General features: G+C 36.8%; 1 protein-coding gene across 4 annotated transcripts in view; it reads right to left on the reverse strand.

The window, feature by feature from the left end:
• Positions 1 to 24,855, reverse strand: part of LRRC28 (leucine rich repeat containing 28) — a 189,931-nt gene that overhangs the window by 71,965 nt on the left and 93,111 nt on the right. For 3 of the 4 annotated variants that reach the window (XR_011562545.1, XM_019983754.2, XM_019983753.2), the window contains exon 6: positions 7,646 to 7,852. The exons of the other annotated variant lie outside the window; for it this stretch is intronic. Coding sequence is in view for 2 of the 3 variants with exons in the window: in XM_019983754.2 (XP_019839313.1) it covers positions 7,646 to 7,852 (207 nt within the window). In the remaining variant the exon portion in view is untranslated. The remainder of the gene's footprint in view (positions 1 to 7,645; positions 7,853 to 24,855) is intronic. 4 annotated transcript variants of the gene reach the window in all.

Below are 24,855 nucleotides of genomic sequence, written 5' to 3' on the forward strand. Positions count from 1 at the left end.
GCAGACACCTAAACACTCAGCAAGGTCACAGGCTATACAGGCAGGGCTGTGACAGCCTCTTGAGAGTGTGCTCTCGCCAAGCCCGTCAACTGGCAAAATCCCAAGCACAATGGAATGACATTTTTAATCATGATGCTCTTGAAATGTTAAGTCTTTTCTGCAAGAAAAAGCTTTGAGCTATTTCTTCTATTCTTATAACAGAAAATCTTCACCCAGTAATTAACTTTGGAAGAGATCATTAATTTACTAGCTAATAAGCTGTTTCTCCCATTAATTTCAATGGACCAAGAGTTTTCAAAAAATAATATTGGATATTGCAGTAATACTTTTAAGTTCCTGTGCAAAAACTGCTCTGTACATGAATTTTATAAATCAAGGAAGTTGTCCATCTGCATAGATGTTAAAGCAACAAAGAACTTTTTCATGTGGCTTTTTAAAGTGCTGTTCTGTGTCTAAAATGCTTCCCTTTTTTTCTTTCAGACTCAGAGATCAAAGTATTGTTACTTAAAAATTAGCAAAAGCTAGCAGTCCTGCATAAACTCCAATTCTCTTTCTCTCTCTGTTTTGACTTCAAGGCCCTGGCATATGCAGTCCACATGGCTGAAGAAGGAACAAAAAGCTCCTCTGTGTCGAGGCTACTGCTCTTTTAACCATACTGCAGAAGCAGGCACAGGATGACAGCACACGCCAGACCAAACAGGATCTGTTTACTGCACAATGACCAGCATGAAACTCATTTATTTTATCAAAAGGTGAATGATGTATTCTATTTAACAAAATTACGGGGCAATGGAAACCAGAACATGAAAGCAATAGACTGAAGTAGGCTGTTTCATGCATTGGAGAAGGAAATGGCAACCCACTCCAGTGTTCTTGCCTGGAGAATCCCAGGGACAGGGGAGCCTGGTGGGCTGCCGTCTATGGGGTCGCACAGAGTCGGACACGACTGAAGCGACTTAGCAGCAGCAGCAGCAGGCTGTTTGGAATGTCCCATCAATGTTATTCCAATTATCATGGTTCAATAAATCAGTTTAGTCACAATCACATTTTTATTTACTATAAAGTCTGAGTTTCTTCACAATGAATTCAGAATAATTTACAGCGTATTCCCAAATCATCTTTAAAACTAAGTCCCTACATGATGCATTTGACACAGAACTTTTTGATTACTTTTTCAGAATCATTAATTATTCAAAGTGCTAGTTTCTCTAAATAGACATACACATACAACAATTTAATCTTTTACATAATCATATTCTTTCTGGTCTATTCAACTTTTACTAAATAATATTTCACAGTGAATTATGATTTAATTATGATTTAATACTTTACACAAGTAGATCGTCAATGTTAAAGTAAATTGATTTCAATGAATCTGAATAACTGAAGGCTTTCTCTGCAGTTGGTTTCAATATTCAAGCAGCAGCATCTCTATTTGCATTGCAGTCAAGTAATAGGGACATTATTACAGGCAGTGGGCATGACACTCTGCTAGATGCTTGGGGTACAAAAGTGAAGACACACTGCACCAGCCCTTTCTTCCCACCAGCCCTTTCTTCCCGTCTAGTCAAACAATAAAGGTAGTTTATGTTGATTGCGTGCTTATGTAGTGTTTATGAGCGATACAAATGTTTTAAATAGATCTTAATTCTCACAATAGTGCTATGAAGTAGGTATTAACATTACCCCATTACTGAGACTTAGACAAGCTAAATAGCCTTTCTAAGCTCAAGATCAGACAGCTATTAAATGGTAGAGCTGGAATTTAAAAGGATGCCTGGGACCTCTCTAGAGGTCCAGAGGTTAAAACTCTGCACTTTCACTTTAGGGGTTGCGGATTCAATCCCTGGTCGGGGAACATAAGATCCCACATGCCATGCAGTGCAGCAGAAATAAATGAATAAAAGCATGCCTGTCTCCTTCACCATGATATTACTTAAGCCGCCTCCCTTAACAGATCATTTCCATACAAGCAGGGCCCCCCTACATAACACAGGAAGTAACACTACCTAGCAGATGGCATGGGTGCAGTGGGCACCTGAGGACAGGCTTGCCCAAACATCCAGGTGTGATACCAGGAGACACTGACAAAGAGCTAAATGATGAACAAAACATCCTTCCACTTTTGTTAAAAGATCAGATAAGTGGTGGGGTGGTTCTGACTTACAGATTTAGGACAGCAATTTCAAGAAATACCAAGAATTCCTTCAGAGAAGATCCTAGAGAAGGAGCCTTGAGGCTGACTGTCCGGCACAGGCTTGGGAACTATACAGGAGCACTTCTTCCAGCCAGGGGAGCCAGCACGGAGAGCAAACGTCTTCACTCTGCATCTGACCGCCAGCTCTTGCTCAGCTGGACTAGAACCTGTTCTCTTTTTCCCCAAATTTAAGAACTTGATTGAAAACTATGACTGACTCTTGTCAATTGACAACATCTTCCAGACTTTGCTTGTACTGCACATTCTTGTCACTATTTAAAAAAACAAATTAACAAAAACTTTGCTGGCAGAGATTCTGCTCATGAATCTAGCCCTCACACTACTTATTCTGGTTCCACATCTGTATCTTTTTAAGAATGAGTAGTAATTCTTTTTCCTAATTGATAGTTGAGGAAAACAGTTTCAGTTTTTTCATATTAATCACTGCCTACCCCAAATCCTATTCCAAAAACTTTGAGAAAAATACACACTTGTCCCTTTAAAGCCCACCTACTCTAGGTGAACTTTCCTCTTCATACAGTAGCACAGGAAAAGTCAGTGCCTGCCCACACTAGAGAAGCCATATTAAATAATCCTATCAAACTCTATCATATTAAATAATCCTGTTTACACCCTAAGAAAACCTTAAGGCAAGAGTAAAGGTCTGAAATGATGAAAAAATAAAGCAGAGGGGATTCATTAAGATAGTGGAAAAAGTCAGATGAGTAAGTCACACCAGGATGCAAATTTTTCTTAAATAAATACTTGCAAAGAAAGGAGCCCAAAAGAAGAATTGAACACCCTCTTTCTTGAAAAAATACACATTCCAGAGTTACAACTTTGCTCCTGAAATAGGGTCTATATGAACTTTAGTTAATAGAATATGTCTCTCTCATTTCTTCCCACTACTAGTTTTTGAACCTTGTTTTCAAGCCTTTCTTTTCTCCTTTTTCATTATGCCTTGGATTGGAGACCTGCCCAACAATCCCTACAGAACATGATTTTGGGTCCCTCCTTGGAAAGCAGAAGATACCTTCTACTCAAACATAAGACTGATTCCAACCTCTGGGCTTCTGGTCTGAACCAGAAAAAAACATTTTAGCACTGAAACATATTTAAGGCTACAAACTTTACAGATTATTCCCATTAAACAATGACCTCAATGCAGTACTTCTTCAAGCTGCAGATCAAATACATTCCACGGTTCAGTAAAGTACAGTTTACATTCATCTCTAAATCTGAGATTAAGGAATTATTAACTGGTTTCCATCTGGTGTCCATACTGGAGTTTAAGTTTGAATAGCTTCACTTTGTGGATTTAAATATTTTCTTAAAAAACAGTAAACAGCAATTCTTTTCCTGACCTTCTAAGCAGATACAGAGAAAGCAGGAATGAGAAGCAATAGTGAAAATAAGTGTAGTTTAAAAATTGTGTCATTTATATACCATTTGCAACAACAACAAAACGATTTCAGCATGGGCTTTGAAAGTGCCTACAAACTACTTTCTAGAATTGCACCGATACTTGGCATAAACTTTTTTTTCACCCTACACAAGGTATCCTATCCCTACAAAGGAAAAATGACTACAGCTACCACAGAAACTAGAGTAATCTCCTGTTATGTGATAAAAAGCACACTTTTATATCCCTATAAAAGTTACAGGATATAGCCCACAGTAATAAGAAGCTATCATTTTACTCACAGCCCAAGTCCTTGGCACACAGAATAACTTTTCCTGAGAAAATAAATACTTTACTACTAGAATGTCCAAGGAACAACAACTCTTGGACTGATTTAGAAACATGAATAATTTCCCAATAGTAGGAAGCTATTTTCTCACTAATTTTTAGGCTTACGACATGGGAGTCCACACACCAGGATACTCTGTTTATCTCAGCGTCACTTGCCAAATGTTTTTGGTTAAGAATTCATTCACTGTTTTCTAAATTAATGCTCAGAAATTCCACCTGCCATCGTGGGTGCAACTTTTGTTATCTTAAACTACAGAAGTTCCTGACATTGAGTTTAGCTGACACAGCACTTCCTGGGGGCTAACTAAAGAATGCTCTTCCATAGTCAATTTGTATACGAGCAACCTCACAGAACTTGTATCTATTATTCAACATTAAATTAGTTGTAGACATTACTGAATAATGGTTTATTAATTATGCAAGAGCAAAAATTAACTAGATTTACTGCAAGAGCAGTAAATCTAGTTAAAAAAAAAAAAAAACACACCTTAGGGGGAAAAATCCTTTTCTTTGTATTTTCCTATATTTTCAGAAGCCCAGAGGAGAGTCACATCTTTATGAGCTATTTAGTCTACAGAGCTATACTGAATCAACAAGACCTCTATTAAATCTCATAGCACAAGGCTCACGCGATTAATTTCCTTTCCTCCTCACTGACAGTCAACAGTGGGAACAGAGCTTCTGTGTGTACACTAGTCTGTCACTCAGCTGTCATGGTATAGCTATAACAGGAACATCCTCCTTTCTTGATACAACTTTTCATCTTAAAAAGAACACACTCCATGGGTGTTAATGATTTAGATAGTATTATAAGTGATTTAAGTCATCTGTACTATAGCTTCTGTAACTGCTTTATGAAGAGGCTATAATCTGACAGAAAAGTCCCATTAAAAAAACTGCCTTGTCCTAAAAACTGCTTTGTCCAAAGTTCTGTGGCAAGAAACTGAATTCAGTAAGTAGCTCTCCTCCGATTACAGGCAGAGATATCAAAGATATTAAAGATATTTCATAAGCACTCAGCTCCTGCATTAGAATCATGGTTAAACATAGGAGCCTTCTATCTGAAACCTTGAGTTGTGTGTATGTGTATTCACACTGTATCTGACTTAACTACATTACAAAGGCTATATGCTGTTTTCAACAATTCAGTTCTCTGAGGAAAGTTGGTGCGAGAAGGTGCCTGCTCGTTTTACCCTGTCTTGTATAGTTCTTAGCATTCATTAGACAGTTTTGCTGTATTAGAAAGGAGTTGAAGGAAAGGTTTCAAGCACACAGAGTCCATGGAAGGAAGGACAGCTATGAACTTATTTTCTTCCTAAAGACTTAATTAAATTCCCTTTCTAAATCTACCTTCTATGGTGTTGGAGACAATAAATCAAAAACCATAATCAGACTGAGAAGATTGCTGATACTTCTGTCAGCTTCGACTTCATCTTCACAGAGTATGCGGTCTCTGCTCTCCTGAAGCCCTCTGGGCAACCTCACCCTGTAGCTCTCTGGTTGTCTTATCCACTTCTTCACAAAGACCATGCAACCCACCAGTGAAGAAAGGCCCCCAGAGCTTGTCTCAGTTATCTGGCCCTTTACTCATGCTGTTCTCAAAGAACCCGGTCTGAGACCAGGGCAGAGCACTGATCCAGGCAGCCTGCTTCCTTCTCACTGGACGGTCTTCACCAGATCCTCCTGCCTGTATGACTTTCTAGCAGAGAGGAAAGCCTGCCCACAGGCCTGTGTCCGGCCACGGCTGGGAGCCTCACGAGCTGGGATGGCACCCTGGGGAGTGTGGAAGCTGCTTCCGCATCTTTGGCTGTCCACGGTCCCAGGATTGAGAGTTATGGAGAGCTTGAATGTTGGGAGGGACCCTGCTCAGAACCCAGTGAGGACCTTCTTGCCTCTCTTTGATAACATATTAACAAGTTCAGCAAGGCTTTGGGGGCGACAAGAAGCCTGGAGATAGAAACTAATCGGTAAGGCTCTCCTCACCACTGAACACAGTGCTGAAGAAGAGATGCCCACGTCCGTAGCCACAACAGCACTCAACACGGTGTATAGAGAAGATGCCTCAGGGCATAAGGGAGGTGTCAAAGCAGAAAGCAGCCGGGCAAAGTGCAGTGGACTCTACCCTCCACCCACAGCCATTTCTATCGCCTTGCACCAGCCAATGCCACTCGGGCCAGCTGCTGTGTCACCACACCCCTTGGCACCTCAAATGTTAACAGTGGTCAGCCATCTGCAGGGACGGCTTCCCAACACCCCTGTCATCCCAGCACATGCTGCACTGTGTCCCTGGTGAAACAACAGGTAGGAATGAGCGGAACTGACTAGGGGGATGAGGGGTCACGGCTGGAGGAGATAAAAAACAGTTATCTTATGTACCTTCAACATAACTCTAAACTGAGCAGGATAAATGTTATCATTTCTGGTTCCAGATAAGGAAAATGAAGCTGAGAGAGGTTTTGGTGATTTCCTCCAAGTAATGCTCTATGAAGTGATGGAGACAGTCTAGAACTTGTGTCTTTGGATTTGTAACTTGGTACTTGTCCACTATAACTGTCCTACAAACTGTGGTTTATGCAGCAGGGGTACATTTATTTTCTAATATCAATTTATATTCAATAATTTGCTCACTTGAAAGAAAGCTCTGATTTCTTAGGAATGTAGCTTGCTTCTGAAATGGTTTTACTTTAGCTTCTTCATTTTAAAAAAGAATTTAATTACGTTTATAGAAAAGTAATCTTCTTAAATTGGATAATTATTTATTACTCAAACTAATGCTCATGTCTCTCATAATTTTCAATTCTCTCAGGATTTAAGTTTTCTTAAAGATATAATTTATTGAAAATAATTTGTGCACTGTATTATGGTAGAAAATATTTCCTTTCAGGGACTAGTAAATTATTCACTTCATTGCTCTCAAGATAAATTATTCATTTTAAAAATGCTTTTATGAATAATATCATATGATGCTTATTCTGACATTTTAGGGTTCTGTGGAGCTTCAAATTTTAATTTTTTTAAATGGCAGTTCTGTTTCTTACAAGTTAACAAAATAAATCCAATTCTCAGTGAATATTAATGCATTATTTTATTAAAGGCTTGTGTTCTTTAACACATCTTATATTGAAATGGGCTACTACAGAAATCTATAGTACACACTATGTTATTTATTAGCCAGGGTGACATTTCTAGCTCAGCAGGCAGTTCAAAAGTCTTTAAAATTGTCTAGTCTGGTTGTCCGGCAATACTAATCATTAGGATACTCAATGACATTTTTTCTACATGGAAGCTAACGTCTAAGCAGATATATTTGCACAGTAGCTATTCTTTCATCTTGCTCAATACCACTTGTCAGTTTTATAGTTTTATATATATAAAATATACATATATAATACCTATTTGCATATTATATATATACATACATTTTAATTCCTTTCTCTGAGTAAATCATCTCATATTTCATATTTTTTTCTCAATAAATTTTTAACACAGGTTATTTTAACATATGAAATCCATAACAGAAATAAACTTTATTTGTTAACTGGGAATGATGCTTTGTTCATTGCAAAAATGAATTTAGAGAAGCATTTTCAACATAAACACAATAAAGGAAACTAATCCTTCCCAGTCAAGGAAACAAAGGCTTTCCATCTTATTCTTTAGATGTTTTATATTGCCATACAAATAGGATTACTTACCAAGTGGCAAAAATGCAAGACGGTTTCCAGCCATGGAGAGCTCATTGAGGCTGGGCAGCTGGCAGAGGTGGCGCGGCACACACCATAGACGATTTCGGTCCACAGTGAGGTACTGCAGAGAAAGGCACAGGTGAAGCCTCTCGGGTAAAGTTAGCAAACGATTGGTAGAAATGTCTAGTGTCTGCAGCTCCTTCAAATCGCCAACCTCTACAACCAAAATCAAAATTAAGATAAATTGCATCCTGATTAAATGAATTAATTAAATAAATAAAATAAATCAATACTGTAACAGTTCAACTAAATAAATTTAGTAGCTGCTACTACTTCCACAGACATGAATACTGACTGAAATGCAGGATTTAGGTCCAGCAGGCAAATAATCCAACCTAAGTAGATATCTTTAAATTAGTCTGCCAGAATTTTTTTAACAGGGGAAAAGTGCTGGCATGGAGAAAGGAGAAACACAAAGCGATGAATCTGAGCCAAGTCTGTTACTATGGCTTCTGCTTCCTGATGAATCAAAAAGTCATTGCAAATGTGAAAGAACAATTACAATCACTTCATGGTATCTGGTTCTTGCTACTTTAGTGGTTTTTTTACCTTCTATTGAAGTAGATAGTAGGAGACTTAAAAATATATATATTACAGTATCCCAGTAAGTACACCTTGTTCATGTGAACTAAGTAGAACATTTCTGGACTAAGCACAAGGATAGCTTTTGAAATTTTCACCACAGTAAAAATTATGGTAATAATATGCAATTATTGTAACATTTTTAGATATTGTCCAGCTGTGTGGTTCCTCTTTTAAAGCCCCAAATGTACATTTCCTATGAAGATTCACTTTAATTCCACCCAAAGGAAATCCTCCCATTTAACTCCAATATTCCTTTATTACTGGTGCCTATATTTGTAATCCATTCCATGACAAGTACAATTATGTCCCCGTCATACACTAACTGACCACGGCTGAAGGTGGGCGGGAGGGGAGCTCTTTACAAGGTATATCTATCCTTTTCAGGGAAAACCACCAGGAAGCATTCAGAGCAAAGGAAGTCCTGCTAACCATTCTCTCTCTACGGGAAGGACGTGACTCTGCCCAGGCCTGCGCATCTCACTGAGGCTCTACAGGGAGCACTGTGCAGGACGAGTCTGCTCCTCTCATTCATGGGACTCCCATGCTGAAGACCATGGTAATGCCCTCTCTCACTTATCTAACCTGACCTGTTGTACAAGTTGTTCCTCTCAGGTTAAGGTTTCTCGTGATCCGGCCACTTGAACACATCCCTCCGGACACATTCAGTTTGTTCAGGCCTTGGATTATTATGAGCAATGCCTTCTCCATAGGAGAGAAAATCTTCTGCCCTCTTAGATGTCCATTTGCACAGATTAGCTTTTCTTATTGGCAAACAGCTTGGCAAACTATGGCTCACAGGCAAAATCGTCCAGACCCACGGTCCACTTTTGTAATGCATGCAAGCTGAGACTGGTCATTTTTAAGGGTGGTGAAAGTCAACAGCAATGAGAGGAACAACAACAACTACATATACACATATATGTATGTGTGTGTATATATATGACAGAGACTATAGGTGGCCTGCAAAGCCTAAAAATATTTAGTATCTCATCATTTACAAAAAAGTTTGCTAGTCTTTGTTATGGACTTACTCTTAACAGGAACTTTTAATAACTGTTTTTATAAAAGTAATACAAGCGCAAAAATACATTAATTTCTAGTTATTTTACTAATATCTAGAAGAGATTTGTGATAAGCTGAGAAGTTCACACTTTATTTTCTAATTTCCCCAATACTGCACAAAGACATATTTGAAGACAGGAGACAGGATTCAGTGAATGTTTGTGATTCCCAGTAAGAATTTTGTTCCATTTTTACCAAACTGATGCACAAGGGGGTCAATTTCACCCTTGGCACCATTAGCACCATTAGTATTTCCTCTAGCTAAGTCTTCCTGCCTATCTTATTGCTTCTGATGGGGCATGGAGGGTGAAGGAATTGACAGAAGAATTATGTTTTAGAATTGAACAAAAACAAAAGGAAACAAGGAATCTTCCTGACCTCACTTTATGAAGTTATTCTGGGAGTGAAATGGGACAGAAATGCAACCAATCAGCTTACACACCATGGGACCAGGTGCTGAGAGAAGAACAAGACAAGGTCTCTGCCACTGAGAATCACATTACACATAAAAGACACTGTGAATGGAGCTCAGGGGTAAAAAAAAAAGAGCTGGATGATGGGCTGGAGATGCTTTTGCAAAATTTATCGAAGGAAATGAGAACTTGAATACGTCAAAAAGAAAATGGATATATCATTTCAAGCCAGGCATGGAGATGGGGTTGAAAGCATAAGGAAAGGCATGCAAGTAAAAAGATAATTACAACATGCACAATGACTACTGGAGACCTGACAAGTACCAAAGATACCAATGGGAAAAAAGGGGAAAATAAGTTAATACAGAGGGCTTGGTGGAGACATGGATGATAATGAATATTGGTGAGAGAAGTTTGAACTTATTACAGTAAGAACATAACACTTCCTGAAAATTCTCAAAGGATGAAGGGACTCTTTTGGAAATATGAAAATGGTAAATACGCAGAAAGCAATGAAATGAAAAGAGAGAGTCGGCTGGGGAAACAAGGAGACAGTTGATGAGAACAGAGGCAGTGTGATAGAGTTTAAAAGTAAATTCCAGAGAGGTTTTAAGAAAAGCAGAGAGTAAGTTTGGTTGGAAATGGAAAATAGTGAAACAGGAAAAAATCAAAGACCATTTTCAAGTTTCTAGACTATTATACTCTAAGTCAATGCTAAAAACATTCTTTCTGTAGGAAAAAAATTTTAAGTGTATCAATACTTCTGAATTGCAGTACCTATAAAGCCACCTATTTAAAGGAATTTGAAAAATCCATCAAAAATCACATGGGAGCAAGCAAAATAAACTATTCTCATTATTATTTCAAAAATAATTAAATGCATAAAATAGTGTTTTGACATGGTTGCAAAAATTACTAAAGCTGGCGGGGGTGTGGGGGGCAGGGAAAAAATTACTAAGGCTTGCAACTGCCCACCATTTTGATTCAGTACTGTCTTACTGTATTGTGAAATGGGGAAATAAGTGATTATGAATTTAAGTTTCCTATCATTTGCTTATTTACTTTTTAACAGATCAATATTCATACTTTGACAAGCACACATTTTCAGATATTAAAATTAATAACACTTGTGACAAAGAAAATGAGAATACACAGTGTCAGTATGAATGAAAGGTCAAAATACTAAGGAGTGGGAAGAGAAAAGAGACCTGACGTTTCTTACTCCCTGTAAGTGATGAATAAGACTTAAACATGCAGGACTGCATTAAAAGAACAAACGTAACAAAGAACATTTTTGTCTAAGTAGCTTACTATATAGGTCTTTTCATCTGTTAGAAGAAAACTGAGCTAATTATTACTCCAATTACAATACTGAGTGGAATACTATATACAATATGGTTGGAAAATTAATAATTTTGTCATCCTATGAAAGTATTTGGGAAAGAGAGTGAAATAAAATTAAATAGCCTTTCAGGAGAAGTAAATTAAACATAATTTTCATGACCATTTTACAATAGGCCACAAATATAAGACTATATGTGGCATCTTTATCTCAAAAAAATTAAAAAAATATACACTTGTTAAGCTCAGCTAATGGGAAGCACGTTTTTAGAAAACAATAGAGTCAAACAAACTTTGTCTAAAATTCTAACTTAAACACAAGAGACAGGAAATAAACCTGGGGCGGTAACGTATCATACAGGAATACAGAAACAGAGTCCAAAGTATGGGCTCAGGATCAGAAATCTAGCAAATTTGGTCAAATTCAGACGCTACACTGAGGCCAGGACAACAGGATACTCATATGTTTTGCTGCTCTTCCTTCATTCCTGAAGATCCAAGCTTCATGATCATATCACTTCCACCAGCCTGAAGAGATTTTATTTCTTTTAGAGCAGGTATGTTGGCAACAAATTCTCTTAGCTTTCCTTTTCTCTGGGAATGTCTTTATTATCACTGTTAATTCTCAGAAATTCTTTTCATTAGATACAGAATCCAGGGCTAACCATTCTTTACTTTCAGTACTTTAAAGTTGGTGTTCCACTATCTTCCAGCCTCCCATGGTGTCTGAGGAGAAATCTACAATTATCTGAATCATTATTTCTTTAGGTGTTTTCAAGATTGGTTATTTATCTTTAGTCATTAGCAGACTGATTATGATGTATCTGTAAATGGCTTTCTTTGAATTTATCCTATCTGGGGTCTGCTGAGCTTTTTAAAATTGAAAATTTACATCTTTAACCAAAGTTTTGAAGCTTTAGAATTATGTCTTCAAATTTAAGAGTTATATCTGGGTAAATATAGCAAACTATCACTTTTCTCCTTTTAAGCTGTTATGTGTAAGTGCTAAAAGCATTTCAATATATGATAAACTACTTAGGATAAGTATAACAAAGATTAGTGGGTAGCGTAAAAGTAGTTCCGAAGCAATTTTGAAAGACTGGTCTAATGCAATCCCTAAAGCAATAACTAAAAATAAGATAAATACCAAAAAAAAAAAAAAAAAGATAAACCTAAAAAGCCAATAAATGAATTAAAACAGAAAACAAAAATATACTCAAATAACACTAAAAAAGGCAGGGAAAAGAAAACAAAGAAATAAAACCAGATGTTACAAACAGACAACTAATAACAAAATGGCAGGCCTAAATCTAACAAGATCAATAAAACATTAAAAGCCAACAGCCTAAGAACACCTAATAATACAGATTATCAGGTTGCACTTTAAAATAAGACCTCAGTATATTCTATCTAAAAGGAATCCATTTTAAGTATAAATACATAGATGGACAAAACATAAATAATACAAACATACCATGCAAACAATATCCCCCAAAGCTGGAACTTCTAGTATAATGGAATGAGGAGGATGTCAAATCCTCTGCTGAAAAAACAACTATAAAATCACTCAAAATTATCAAAAGCAACAATTTCAGCACTCTGGAAACTGACCTGTGCTTTTCAACAGAGAATAACTTATTCATGAAAAACTACTGCACTTTGGATATGAAGAACAGAAATCTGTGGCATGCTTCCTTTGGATGGTTCCCATTCTCCCATCCAGCTTGGTTAGGATAATAGTTCTAATATGGCAGGGTAGGCTGCAAACAACCAACAGCTTTACTGATGGAGTGGGCTAACTTGGAACAAAAGTCACAGGGTTAATTTGGAATGAAAGTGAAAAACCCATAGCCAGTACTGTTGCCAATACCAATTAGGAATCTTGGTCACAAGCAAACATGGAAGACCAATAATTTTATCAGCTGAGGGGTTGCTGGTTGGCACAAACAAGGGAATAGGCAGATAAGCCAAAAATATAACAAGGAGGAACAGGATATAAAATGGTGAGAAAGCATTTGATAGACTCTCCACATATCCCAGGCTGACTAGAGTGGTGAGCAAGCTCAAGGGAGACCACAGAGGGCTCAAGCTATTTACGTATCCCAGGTCTACACGAACTTGCACAGGAGAACAGAAGACAACACAGGCCTCAACAGAAAATAAAGGCTGGGGAAACTCGAAAATTGCCTAAATGTTAAATGTGTTTCTGAATCCAAACACACGGCATAGAGCCTTACTAGATTAAGGTGTTCAACTACTACATTACACAGACACAGGGCCAAATCATAAAAATTAAAGCAAAAACAATAATAAAAAAAACATCAAAAAAACACAGAGACATCAGTCATACACTGGAGGAACTGAACTTCATGTTTTTTTAGTCCAGGCAAATTACTAAGATAAACAAATAAATAGATAGCAACAATCTTCAGGTAGGAAAAAAGTAATCAGGATCCAGAGTTGCTACAATATATTTTTTTAAATGTACAATTTTTTAAGATTAGAAGATATGCAATAAAACAGGAAAGTGTAACTCATGCTCAGGCTTCCCTGGTGGCTCGGATGGTAAAGAATCTGCCTGCAGTGCAGGAAATCTGGGTTTGATCCCTGGGTGTGAAAGATCCCTTGGAGAAGGGAATGGCTACCCACTCCAGTATTCTGGCCTGGAGAATTTCATGGACAGAGGAGCCTAACTGGCTATAGTCCATGGGGTTGCAAAGAGTCAAACATGACTGAGTGACTAATACACACACAACCCATACTCAAGAAAAAATGGATAATAGAAAATAGAAACTGATGCGAACTGGACCCAGATGTTGGATTTACCAGACAATGACAGTAGCTATAATAAACAGCAGCTATAATAAATATATTGAAAGAACTAAAAGAAAAAGTTTAAAGAATGAGATAAAATTATGACAATGACTCAAAAAACAGAAAACATTCTCAATAAAGAAAAACAAGAAAATGGAAATTCTTGAGTTGCAAAGTACAAGTGAAAAGAAAATTCATTAGAAAGCCTTACAAGTAGATCTGAATAAGCAGATAAGAAATTAGTATAAACTGCTAACAAAATTTATCCAAAGAGAAACTGCAAAAAAGACTGAAGTGAAGTGAACAGGGTCTTAGAGATCTGTAGGATAAAACCAGCTGCAAAGACGTATGTGTGATAGAATTCCCATAAAAAGCAAAGGAGGATGAAAAGGAAGAAAAACAGTATTTTTAAAAATAGTGGCTATAAATTCAAATTTTGATGAAAAATATTACACCAAAGATCCAAGAAGCTCAATAAAACCCAAGAGGGATAAACACAAAGAGATCCAAACTTATACACATCATAATCAAACTGCCAGTCAGTTCAGTTGCTCAGTCACATCCGACTCTTTGCGACCCCATGAACCGCAGCACGCCAGGCCTCCCTGTCCATCACCAACTCCCGAAGTCCACCCAAACCCATGTCCATTGAGTTGGTGATGTCATCTAACCATCTCATCCTCTGCCGTCCCTTTCTACTCCTGCCTTCAATCTTTCCCAGCATCAGGGTCTTTTCAAATGAGTCAGCTCTTCGCATCAGGTGGCCAAAGTATTGGAGTTTCAGCTTCAAAATCAGTTCCTCCAATGAACACCCAGGACTGATCTCCTTTAGGATAGACTGGTTGGATCTCCTTGCAGTCCAAGGGACTCTCAAGAGTCTTCTCCAACACACAGTTGAGAAGCATCAATTCTTTGGCACTCAGCTTCTCACATCCATACATGACTACTGGAAAAACCATAGCTTTGACTAGATGGACAAAGTAATGTTGGCAAAGTAATGTCTCTTCTTTTTAATATGCTGTCTAGGTTGGTCATAGCTTTTCTTTCAGGGAGCAAATGTCTTTTAATTTCATGGCTGCAATCACCATCCACAGTGATTTTGGAGCCCAGAAAAATAAAGTCAGCCACTGTTTCCACTGTTTCCCCATCTATTTGCCATGAAGTAGTGGGACCAGATGTCATGATCTTAGTTTTCTGAATGTTGGGCTTTAAGCCAACTTTTTCACTCTCCTCTTTCACTTTCATCAACTGGCTCTTTAGTTCCTCTTCACTTTCTGCCATAAGGGTGGTGTCATCTGTGTATCTGAGGTTATTGATATTTCTCCTGACAATCTAAACTGTGAAAGACTAGAAAATCTTGAAAATAACAAGAGAATAATGGTTGACTATGTTTAGGGGAACAATACACATACATGCCAAGAATATCCACTCTCTCTACTCAGGTATCTAACAAATGTAGTAAGGCAAAACAAACAAGAAGTATCAAGACTAGAAAAGAAGTAAAACTTTCTTTATTCACAGTTGACATGCTCCTTAGGACAGAATACAAACGAATTCATAACAACTATGTATATATATGTTATACATACATATATATATATATATATATGTATAACAACATGATTGAATCTCAAATGCATTATGCTAAGTGAAAGAAGTCAAACTCAAAGGGTACTTATGTATAGTTCCATTTATATGATATCCTGCTCAAATGGTAAAGAATCCGCCTGCAATGTGGGAGAACTGCATTCAATCCCTGGGTTGGGAAGATCCGTGGAGGAGGGCATGGCAGCCCACTCCAGTATTCTTGCCTGGAGAATCCCCACGGACAGGGGAGCCAGGCAGGCTACAGTCCATAGGTCGCAGAGTCAGACACGACTTAGCAACTGAGCACAGCACACAGAAGTAGCAAACAGAATAGTGGTCTGAGGCCTGGCAGGGCATATGACGAATGGTACAAGGGGGCATAAAGGAATCAAGGAGAGTGCTGAGACTCTTCTGTATTTTATTGTAAAGATGACTACGTAATTCAAAAGGGTGATTTTTCCTTTATGTTAAAAAAAAAAAACACTAACACAAAAATTATTTTTTAAAAATTCTTTCCAAAAGCTAAAAATAACATTTCCATGAAATATAATACATAAATTAAACATGTACATTAAAAAATTCCATATGCTGATCATCTGAACACTGTAAATCAGAATAATTATTCTTAATATAAATTCATACACTTTAATCAGTTCTTAGCTCTTTAGATTTCTAATAATGTTTTACTTGCATTTTTTGAAGTCTTTTCAATATGGTACTATGTTTCTTTTTAATAAAATTGTTTACAATTAATTTTATTACCAATTAGTCTCATGACACCTTCAAAATATTTATTGCTATGCCATCTTGAAATTAATGACGTATTGCTGATGTAAAGTTACAATGCATTCTTTTTGGAATACAAGTGGAATCCTCTTATTTTCAGCTGGCCTGGGTCATGACATCACTTCCCAGGAAGTAAACATCAGTTTGGACACTTTATTTCTTTAGTGTGCTTACAATAATCCTAACTTCAGTTGTTTGCACTATTTACTTTCATGCTAAATATACAATACCTTAACTTTTCAGCTACTTATAGAATATCCTGAAAATGATTTCATTACTGCCACATATAAGTACTTAGACTGAGCCTAAAAATAACATTACAGTGCCTATTTCAAACAAAAAAACAATAAGTCTCCTTTAAATCATCATTCTCTGCTGATGCATACTGACCTAACCTAAAATTTAAATGGGAATGGGAAGGAAGCCGCCCACTCCATGCCAAGCCAGTGACCACAGAGTCAATAACAAGGCTTGATACTTTCAAGCACTGGCTTTTTCCGGTACCACTAAAAACAGCTCTAAATTGAGATCCAAAGCACACTGAGTTAGGAAGAGCATATAGAGAAATAAAAGACAATATTTCAATGCCAGCTAAACTCCATTCTATCCACAGTACGTTCCTCTCTAGATTCATTCCCTTTTGCTTGATTGCACAGTGAAATGCACATATTCCAGTATGCAGAAACAGGTTCAAAACATCAGCTGTGCAGTTTTGGGTTATTTACTCAAATATTTAGATCACTGGTTTGATGTTAACTTAAAAATCACCTGTAAAAAGGAGACAGAACAGCATATCCCTCAAATGATTACAGGAAATATCTCATATAATTCAACGGTATATGGTAGAAAATCAATAAATAGTTTTATTTTTCAGCTTATCATACTACATAATATTTTAAATGTAAAATCTGAATATAAATATCTTTTTGTAAGCAGCTTTTAGCAGAAAAAAGCTTTTTCAGGGAAAAGCTCTCTGCAGGAGGCAGCCCTTTGTCTCATCAACAACTTTAACCCAGGCACCCCATGCTCCACACATCTCTGGCTAGCACATCTTTAAGATCACAATACTTTGCCTAACATGTTGGTTCTTTCCATAGATAAATAAGTAGTAATGAAGAATAAGTAATTAACAAATGACCAGATCTCTTCTATTAAATAATATATATCAGATCAGATCAGATCAGTCGCTCAGTCGTGTCCGACTCTTTGCGACCCCATGAACTGCAGCATGCCAGGCCTCCCTGTCCAGCACCAACTCTCGGAGTTCACTCAGACTCATGTCCATCGAGTCAGTGATGCCATCCAGCCATCTCATCCTCTGTCGTCCCCTTCTCCTCTTGCCCCCAATCCCTCCCAGCATCAGAGTCTTTTCCAGTGAGTCAACTCTTCGCATGAGGTGGCCAAAGTACTGGAGTTTCAGCTTTAGCATCATTCCTTCCAAAGAAATCCCAGGGCTGATCTCCTTCAGAATGGATATATATAAAATAATCCCTCTTATTTTATGGATAATATTTTTTGAACTGGGTAATGACCAAATCTGGGCACACTACTATAACTTGGCAATTCATCTACAGGTAGAGAAAAATAGAGAACAGAGGCTGCTGAGTGCCTCATGACAGGCCATACTGCAAAATATGTACCATATCTGTCTTCTCTGACTCCACTCCTACCACCCTGAACCAAGCACCACCATTCTCTCTTGCCTGAACTCATCAACTGCCTCCTTAACTAGTCTTCTTACTTCCATTCTGGCCCCCTCCAATCCATTTTATACACAGAAGCCAAAGTAACACTAAAACACAGATTACAAATAATACTGACAATACCAAAAAGTTCATTGAGAAAATCTATTAACTGTTCTTTTGCCTGTTATAAGCAATAAACAAAAAGAACATTTTAAATTAATAACAGCAAACTAGCAATTAATAAGTTCTCTTATTTATGAAAGATAATTAAATGTAATGTGGAAGCTTCAAAATAAAATGCTCCGAAATACATGACATGTACAAAACACAACAGAAACTGATTTAGCTTGAATATTTATGCCTGGGTATCAAGCTTTTCAATTAATTCTTTCCCAATAGAAATTTTAAAATCTTAAAGACATTGCTTCAAAACATAAAATCACTTTGTTTTGACATTTTACCTGGTACTTTGCCTGTGACTACATTGTGCACTAAACTTTCATTGAATGTTCTTCAAAATAAGTTATTTGCCAGGTGTTTATTATTTATCTAACCAAATAGTCAATATGACATTTGAGGTTCCATACCTAGCAAAATGTCACTGAGAGTATTGCAGAAGATAAGAAAAAGTATCTAAGAAACTATTGTTAAGTGGCAATTATAACTACTACTAGAGAAAAATGACATGTCTTTTCTTCAGATATATTCTGTCTAAGAAACTTAAAGGCTTTAATTCTAAAACTTTGTATCTTTATTATTGCTTTGTGTCAGTACATGGATGACCACTTGGAAAAATCCTTTATCTTACTCATTCTATAAGATTTATGGAGACAACCTACACAGATTTTCATTTTATATTTTAGTGATTGCCTATTTCAACAGATTTCTTCTAGGTAGGCTTTTATCCTCTTTACTAAGGTAGCACAATGGAGTTTTTAGGCTTTGACCTGAATGAGACCACCAGGTGTCCATTGTTGGTATGAGACTATTATAATCACTGTCTCAAGAAATATCATTGTATCATAGCCCAGAATAAAAATTTATTTTTTTAATTCTACTACATTGCAGAGAATAGCTACAAGCAATCCACATCTCACTACCTGAAATGAATAATACTGTTATAATAATGATTGCTTTCATCTCACTTTCTAAACTAAAAATAGGGGAAAATTTTAGAGTGATAATTTTTAGTGTAAATACATTTCTAATTGATTCATTCAAGTTTATTTCTTTGAAATTCCCATGAGAAAACAAAATTGTTGACAGAACACTTATAAATCAATGGAAAAATATACCATTGGTTTATTTTTGCTCAAAATATGAACCATAGTTTAAAAACAATCTCCATCAATTAAATGAATTCCAAATTAAATTTAAAATATAACTGATTTCTAAATATACACTCTTTAAAAGAATCTCAATTACCATTAACACGAGAAATTTTACATTAGAGAAATCTTAATTTGTACATGTTGACTGTTAATATAAGAGCAAGTTCCTTGATTTATTACCTGCTACTGAATGGAAAAAAAAAAAGTACTCAATATGAAGGCTAGGAAAGAAGCAAGGGCATAAAAAGATGTTAACTTTTCATTTTTAAACTTTCCTCTACTATTTATTTCTATGCTCATATATTACTTCTATAAAAATACAGAACTTACCTGATCACATACTACTAATATGGTACTTCATTACATACTTTGGGATTCCTTAGAATAAGAGATGCCACAATTCTAAACCCCTGTTACATTAGGGTTTTTAAAAAACTTATTATTATATTTATTTGGTGTAAGAGGGACGACACAAAAATCTGTGATTAAATGCTAAGAATCTGAATTTCCTAATGTCATTTCAGTTCACTGAAATAAAACAGAAAGCAAAATCTCATATATATATACATATATACATATATATATATATACACATATACATACAGCACTGCTATACAAATCTAGATTGCTGAAGGTTTACAAGTTCTGTCATTGTAAAATAAAAAACAATTTATACAATTTCTGTTAAATGTAAGTATTACATAAAAATTATACGGTGCTTCTAAAGAGAATACATAAAATTTTTTTTTTCAGATTTCTATTTATTGATATTTATTTCATATTTCTCCAGCCATTGAAAAAAAGCTGAAGTAGTACCACTGCTCTGCTACAAGTCAATCAATATACACTGGAGTTCAAAACTTTTTCGTGCACTCTATAAACCTTCTGTTGTGCCTACTGCATTAACAAAGAGATCAAACACCCCTCAATAACAGGAACTAACAGCACAATGGAACAAAAAGAACAATAAAGCAGGTAAAGAATACTAAATAGTTCAATGTGAACAGATGAGTCATGGCTCTCTAACTTGTATTTCTTTCAAAAATTAGTTGTACATAAAGTTTCTAAGAATATTAACATTTTCTAAATTCACTTATTTAGGATCTACTCATCCTATTATTGACACGACTGAGCAACTTCACTTTCACTTTTCATGTTCATGCACTGGAGAAGGAAATGGCAACCCACTCCAGTGTTCTTGCCTGGAGAATCCCAAGGACGGGGGAGCCTGGTGGGCTGCTGTGAAGTGACTTAGCAGCAGCAGCATCCTATTATTTGAACTGGCAGTTTAGTACCAAATAAGAAATTATGTCAAAACAATACTCAAGAAGCAACTTTAGAAAAAGAACTAAAGCCCATATTTAATTTTTATATTAATTTTGTAAAAATACAAATATTTCCAATAATAGTGTGACAGCACTTTGGAACACTATTTACCTAGAGCAATGTTTACTCCCAACTATGTTCACAAGACCACCAGTTTAGAGGGATGTCATGTTCAAATAGGTTTAGGAAAAAGTACATGCTATACTCGGAGAAGGCAATGGCACCCCACTCCAGTACTGCTTATTATAATACACACTAGCTTTTTAAAGAACAGTTATCCAGTCGGGAAGTTTCCCATTTATGTGGCCATAGTATACTTTTTTCACAGAGCGTATAGAGAAAGTTTAGAAAATGCTGACAATCAGCATTTAAGGTATGTTTTCCCCCATGTACTCTATAAGCAAGGTCTAATACTCAGTAGCAGTAGCAACCTTTTTTCTTTTTTTACTTTTGTATAGGAAAAGAAAAAAAGAATTATGTTGCATTCTGCTCAAGAGAAAGAAAATTAAAATGTGCTGCCAAACTCTGGCTTTAATACTTGTGGTCACTGTGACACATGTATACATATGGCATTGGAAAGACCCTGATTATCATAAGCTTATGCTGTCAGCTTAAAAAGGATTTCCCTGACATCCAAGCCTCAGCCACGGTCTCTTCAATACAATTTTTCATATATTTTATTATATTCTTGAAGCCCTTCTGAAGAATGTTCAGAGAATTTTACAATTAAGTCTTGTCTGCTAAGTCTGCCGCTAAGTCGCTTCAGTCATTCCAGAGATGGCAGCCCACCAGGCTCCCCCGTCCCTGGGATTCTCCAGGCAAGAACACTGGAGTGGGTTGCCATTTCCTTCTCCAATGCATGAAAGTGAAAAGTGAAAGTGAAGTCGCTCAGTCGTGTCTGACTCCTAGAGACCCCACAGACTGCATCCTACCAGGCTCCTCCATCCATGCAATTTTCCAGGCAAGAGTACTGGAGTGGGGTGCCATTGCCTTCTCTGAAGTCTTATCTAATCTATCTTAATAGTTCTGTCCCATCAACCATCAACTTTACGCTTTCTTCCTTCTAGGCAAACAGGCATTTCAGCCTTTATAGCACTAGCAATTTTAAAGTTTTTATTTTTTTTAAATAAAATATAGAATAAGTCATATCCATGATCTCTCCAAATCCTTCCACAAATAGATGATTTTCATTATTCTCAGACAAACAGCTTCTACCGTGAAAATTCTTCAGAACAAAGTTCCAAACAGACAACTAATAAATGAAACTAAAAAGGAAAAAAGGCAATCCTGGCTTGAAATTACTCAACAAAAATATGGGTACAACTACTGTTCAAATAATCATTAGTATCTCTTTGTATTCACTTTCATTAATAGTAACACTATGCTGATGTTGCTGCTAAGTCGCTTCAGTCGTGTCTGACTCTGTGCGACCCCATAGATGGCAGCCCACCAGGCACCCCCATCCCTGGGATTCTCCAGGCAAGAACACTGGAGTGGGTTGCCATTTCCTTCTCCAATGCATGAAAGTGAAAAGTGAAAGTGAAGTCGCTCAGTCGTGTCCGATTCCTAGCAACCCCACAGACTGCAGCCTACCAGGCTCCTCAAACCATGGGATTTTCCAGGCAAGAGTACTGGAGTTGGTTGCCATTGCCTTCTCCGAGTAACAGTAAAAATGACAAAAATTATATTTTACAAGTGACTAAACACAGTCACTACAAACTTTATAAAAGGTTTACTGGTTGAGCAAATATAGCATTAGAACAGGGTAGTGTGAAGAGCTTGATGAAGTCTCTCCACCAAAAATGAGCATGCACGTGTGTACACTAAGTCACTTCAGTCATGTCCAACTCTTTGTGACCCCATACTGTAGCCCAGCCAGGTTTCTCTCTTCATGAGGATTCTCCAGTCAAGAATACTGGAGTGGGCTGCCATGCCTTTGTCCAGGGGATCTTCCCAACCCAGAGATCGAATCTGAGTCTCTTATGTCTCCTGCACTGGCAGGCGAGTTCTTTACAACTAGCACCACATGGGAAGCCAAAAACAGTGGACAAAACTGTGTAAAAAACAACTATTTCAGGGCTCCAGAAATCAACCAAAGGCAGACAATGAATTCAGAAACATTTATTCTTGAAGGTCTGTTAAAAGTTTCATTCCAAAACAGTGGGAGTTTATAAACTTTTCTGGCTTGATGCGACCCTCTCGCATTCTATCCCCAAGTTCAATCTCAAGAATGTTAGTTTACCAGAGCAAGACTGACTATGAAAATAAGCAGCTTCACGTTCAGAAGCGGGCATCCTTGATTTAGGGCAGAGAACAAAACCCCACATCTTTTTCAGCTAAAATTGGCAAACTCTGTAGGAAAAGAATGAAGCAAATACAGAACATCTGATTTGTTAGCCTGGAATTGCAGTCCCAGTGAGAGTGGGGGTGGGGAGGTTGAACATTCAGGAATTGAACTGGGAGCTTATGGAGGTAAGAGAGCCAAGCAAGTGTTAGATATGCTCTCCAGCAGTCCTGAGACAACTAGGAAACTATCTGGATGTGCAGGGGAGACGCAGGCAAGGGAGTTCATGGAAAGTAAAAGCCAAGGCAGGTGAAGTAACTGACTGACTCTGAATGCACTCCTCAATCCAAACACATTTCAAACAGCAAAGACTTATATGCTTGACATGTTTGAAGAAACATTTTAAAATCAGTGGCTCCCCCAAACTATACAGACATAGTGACAACACTAGATAACCAGGTTAAAAGAAATAAAAATAAGAATAAAATCACAGCAGAGCCATCAGAGGCTACAAACTACAGCAAGGAAAGATTCTCCACTTTTAAACCCAAAGTAACAAAAAATAAATAAAAACAGCTCTCAGAAAAATAAATAAAAATCCAAAGTTGCCATATTCCCTACATCTGTTATACTACCTAAATTTCCAGTTTTCAACAACAACAAAAATATAAGACATGCAAAGAAACAGAAATCTGTGACTCATAGCCAGGAGAAGGGTGTGGGGGAAGCAGTCAACAGAAACACTCTAATAGGTCCAGATGTTGAAGTTGGCAAAGATTTCAAAGAAGCTGTTATGAATGTGTTTAAAGAAGCTATGTCCAAAAATTAAACAAAAATATGATGACAATGATTCAATAAATAGAAAATCTAAATAGAAAAATACAAGCCATAAAAAGAACCAAAGACCAGTTCTAAAACATACAATACAGTAACTGAAATGAAAAAATTATTAGAGGGTCTCAGGAGGAGATTTGAGGTGGAGGAAAGAAATCAGTAAACTCAAAGACATATCAATAGAAATTATCACATCTGAAGAGTAGAGAGAAAAAAAATAGCAAAAATTACACGTAGGATATAATCACATGCATAATAGGAGTCTCAGAAGAGGAGAAAAAACATGTGAAAAAACAATGGCTATAGATGTCTCATATTTGATGAAAAACATTCATCTACAGATCCAAGAAGTTCAATGAATTCCAAGTAGGATAAACACAGAGATCAACACCTAGACTGACCGACCGTAGGCAAATTGGTGCGAGACAAATACAAACAAAATCTTGAAAGTCACAAGAGAAAAAGTGACACATACACACAGAAGAGTAACAATACAATTAAAAGTTAATTCTCATCAGAAACCACATATAAGTGAGAAGACAGTGAAATGACATGTTTAAAACGCTGAAAGAAAAAAAAGGTTAATCAAGAGTTATATATAGGGCTAAACCACTCTTCAGAAATAAAGTCATAGACAAGACATTCCCAGATAAATAAGGAATGAGAAAATCAGGTGCTAATAGAACAATCCTATTAGAAATATTAAAGGAAGTTTCTAGAGCTGAAAAGAATGACACCAAATGGTAAATAAACCAACAGGAAGGGAAGTTTTTTTGAGACGGCATATGATCGATCCTGGAGAATGATCTACATGTGCTGGAGAAGACTACATATTCTCCTCTTGTTATGTGGAGTAATACATTTAAGTTGGTCAATAGTGTTGTACAAGTTTTCTATATCCTCAGTTTTCGTTCTGTTAGATGAAAAGAAAGGAGTATTAAAATCTTCAACTATAATTGTTTAGTTGTAAATTTGCCCTTTTAATTCTACCATTTTCTGCTTAATGTATTCTGAGTCTCAGTAGTTAGGTGGATAAACATTTATAACAGTACGTATTCTTGACACATTGATCCTTTTATCATTATGAATTTTCCCTCTTTAACTCCAGTAA

The sequence above is a fragment of the Bos indicus genome, chromosome 21, assembly GCF_029378745.1.
Source record: "Bos indicus isolate NIAB-ARS_2022 breed Sahiwal x Tharparkar chromosome 21, NIAB-ARS_B.indTharparkar_mat_pri_1.0, whole genome shotgun sequence".
Taxonomy (NCBI): domain Eukaryota; kingdom Metazoa; phylum Chordata; class Mammalia; order Artiodactyla; family Bovidae; genus Bos; species Bos indicus.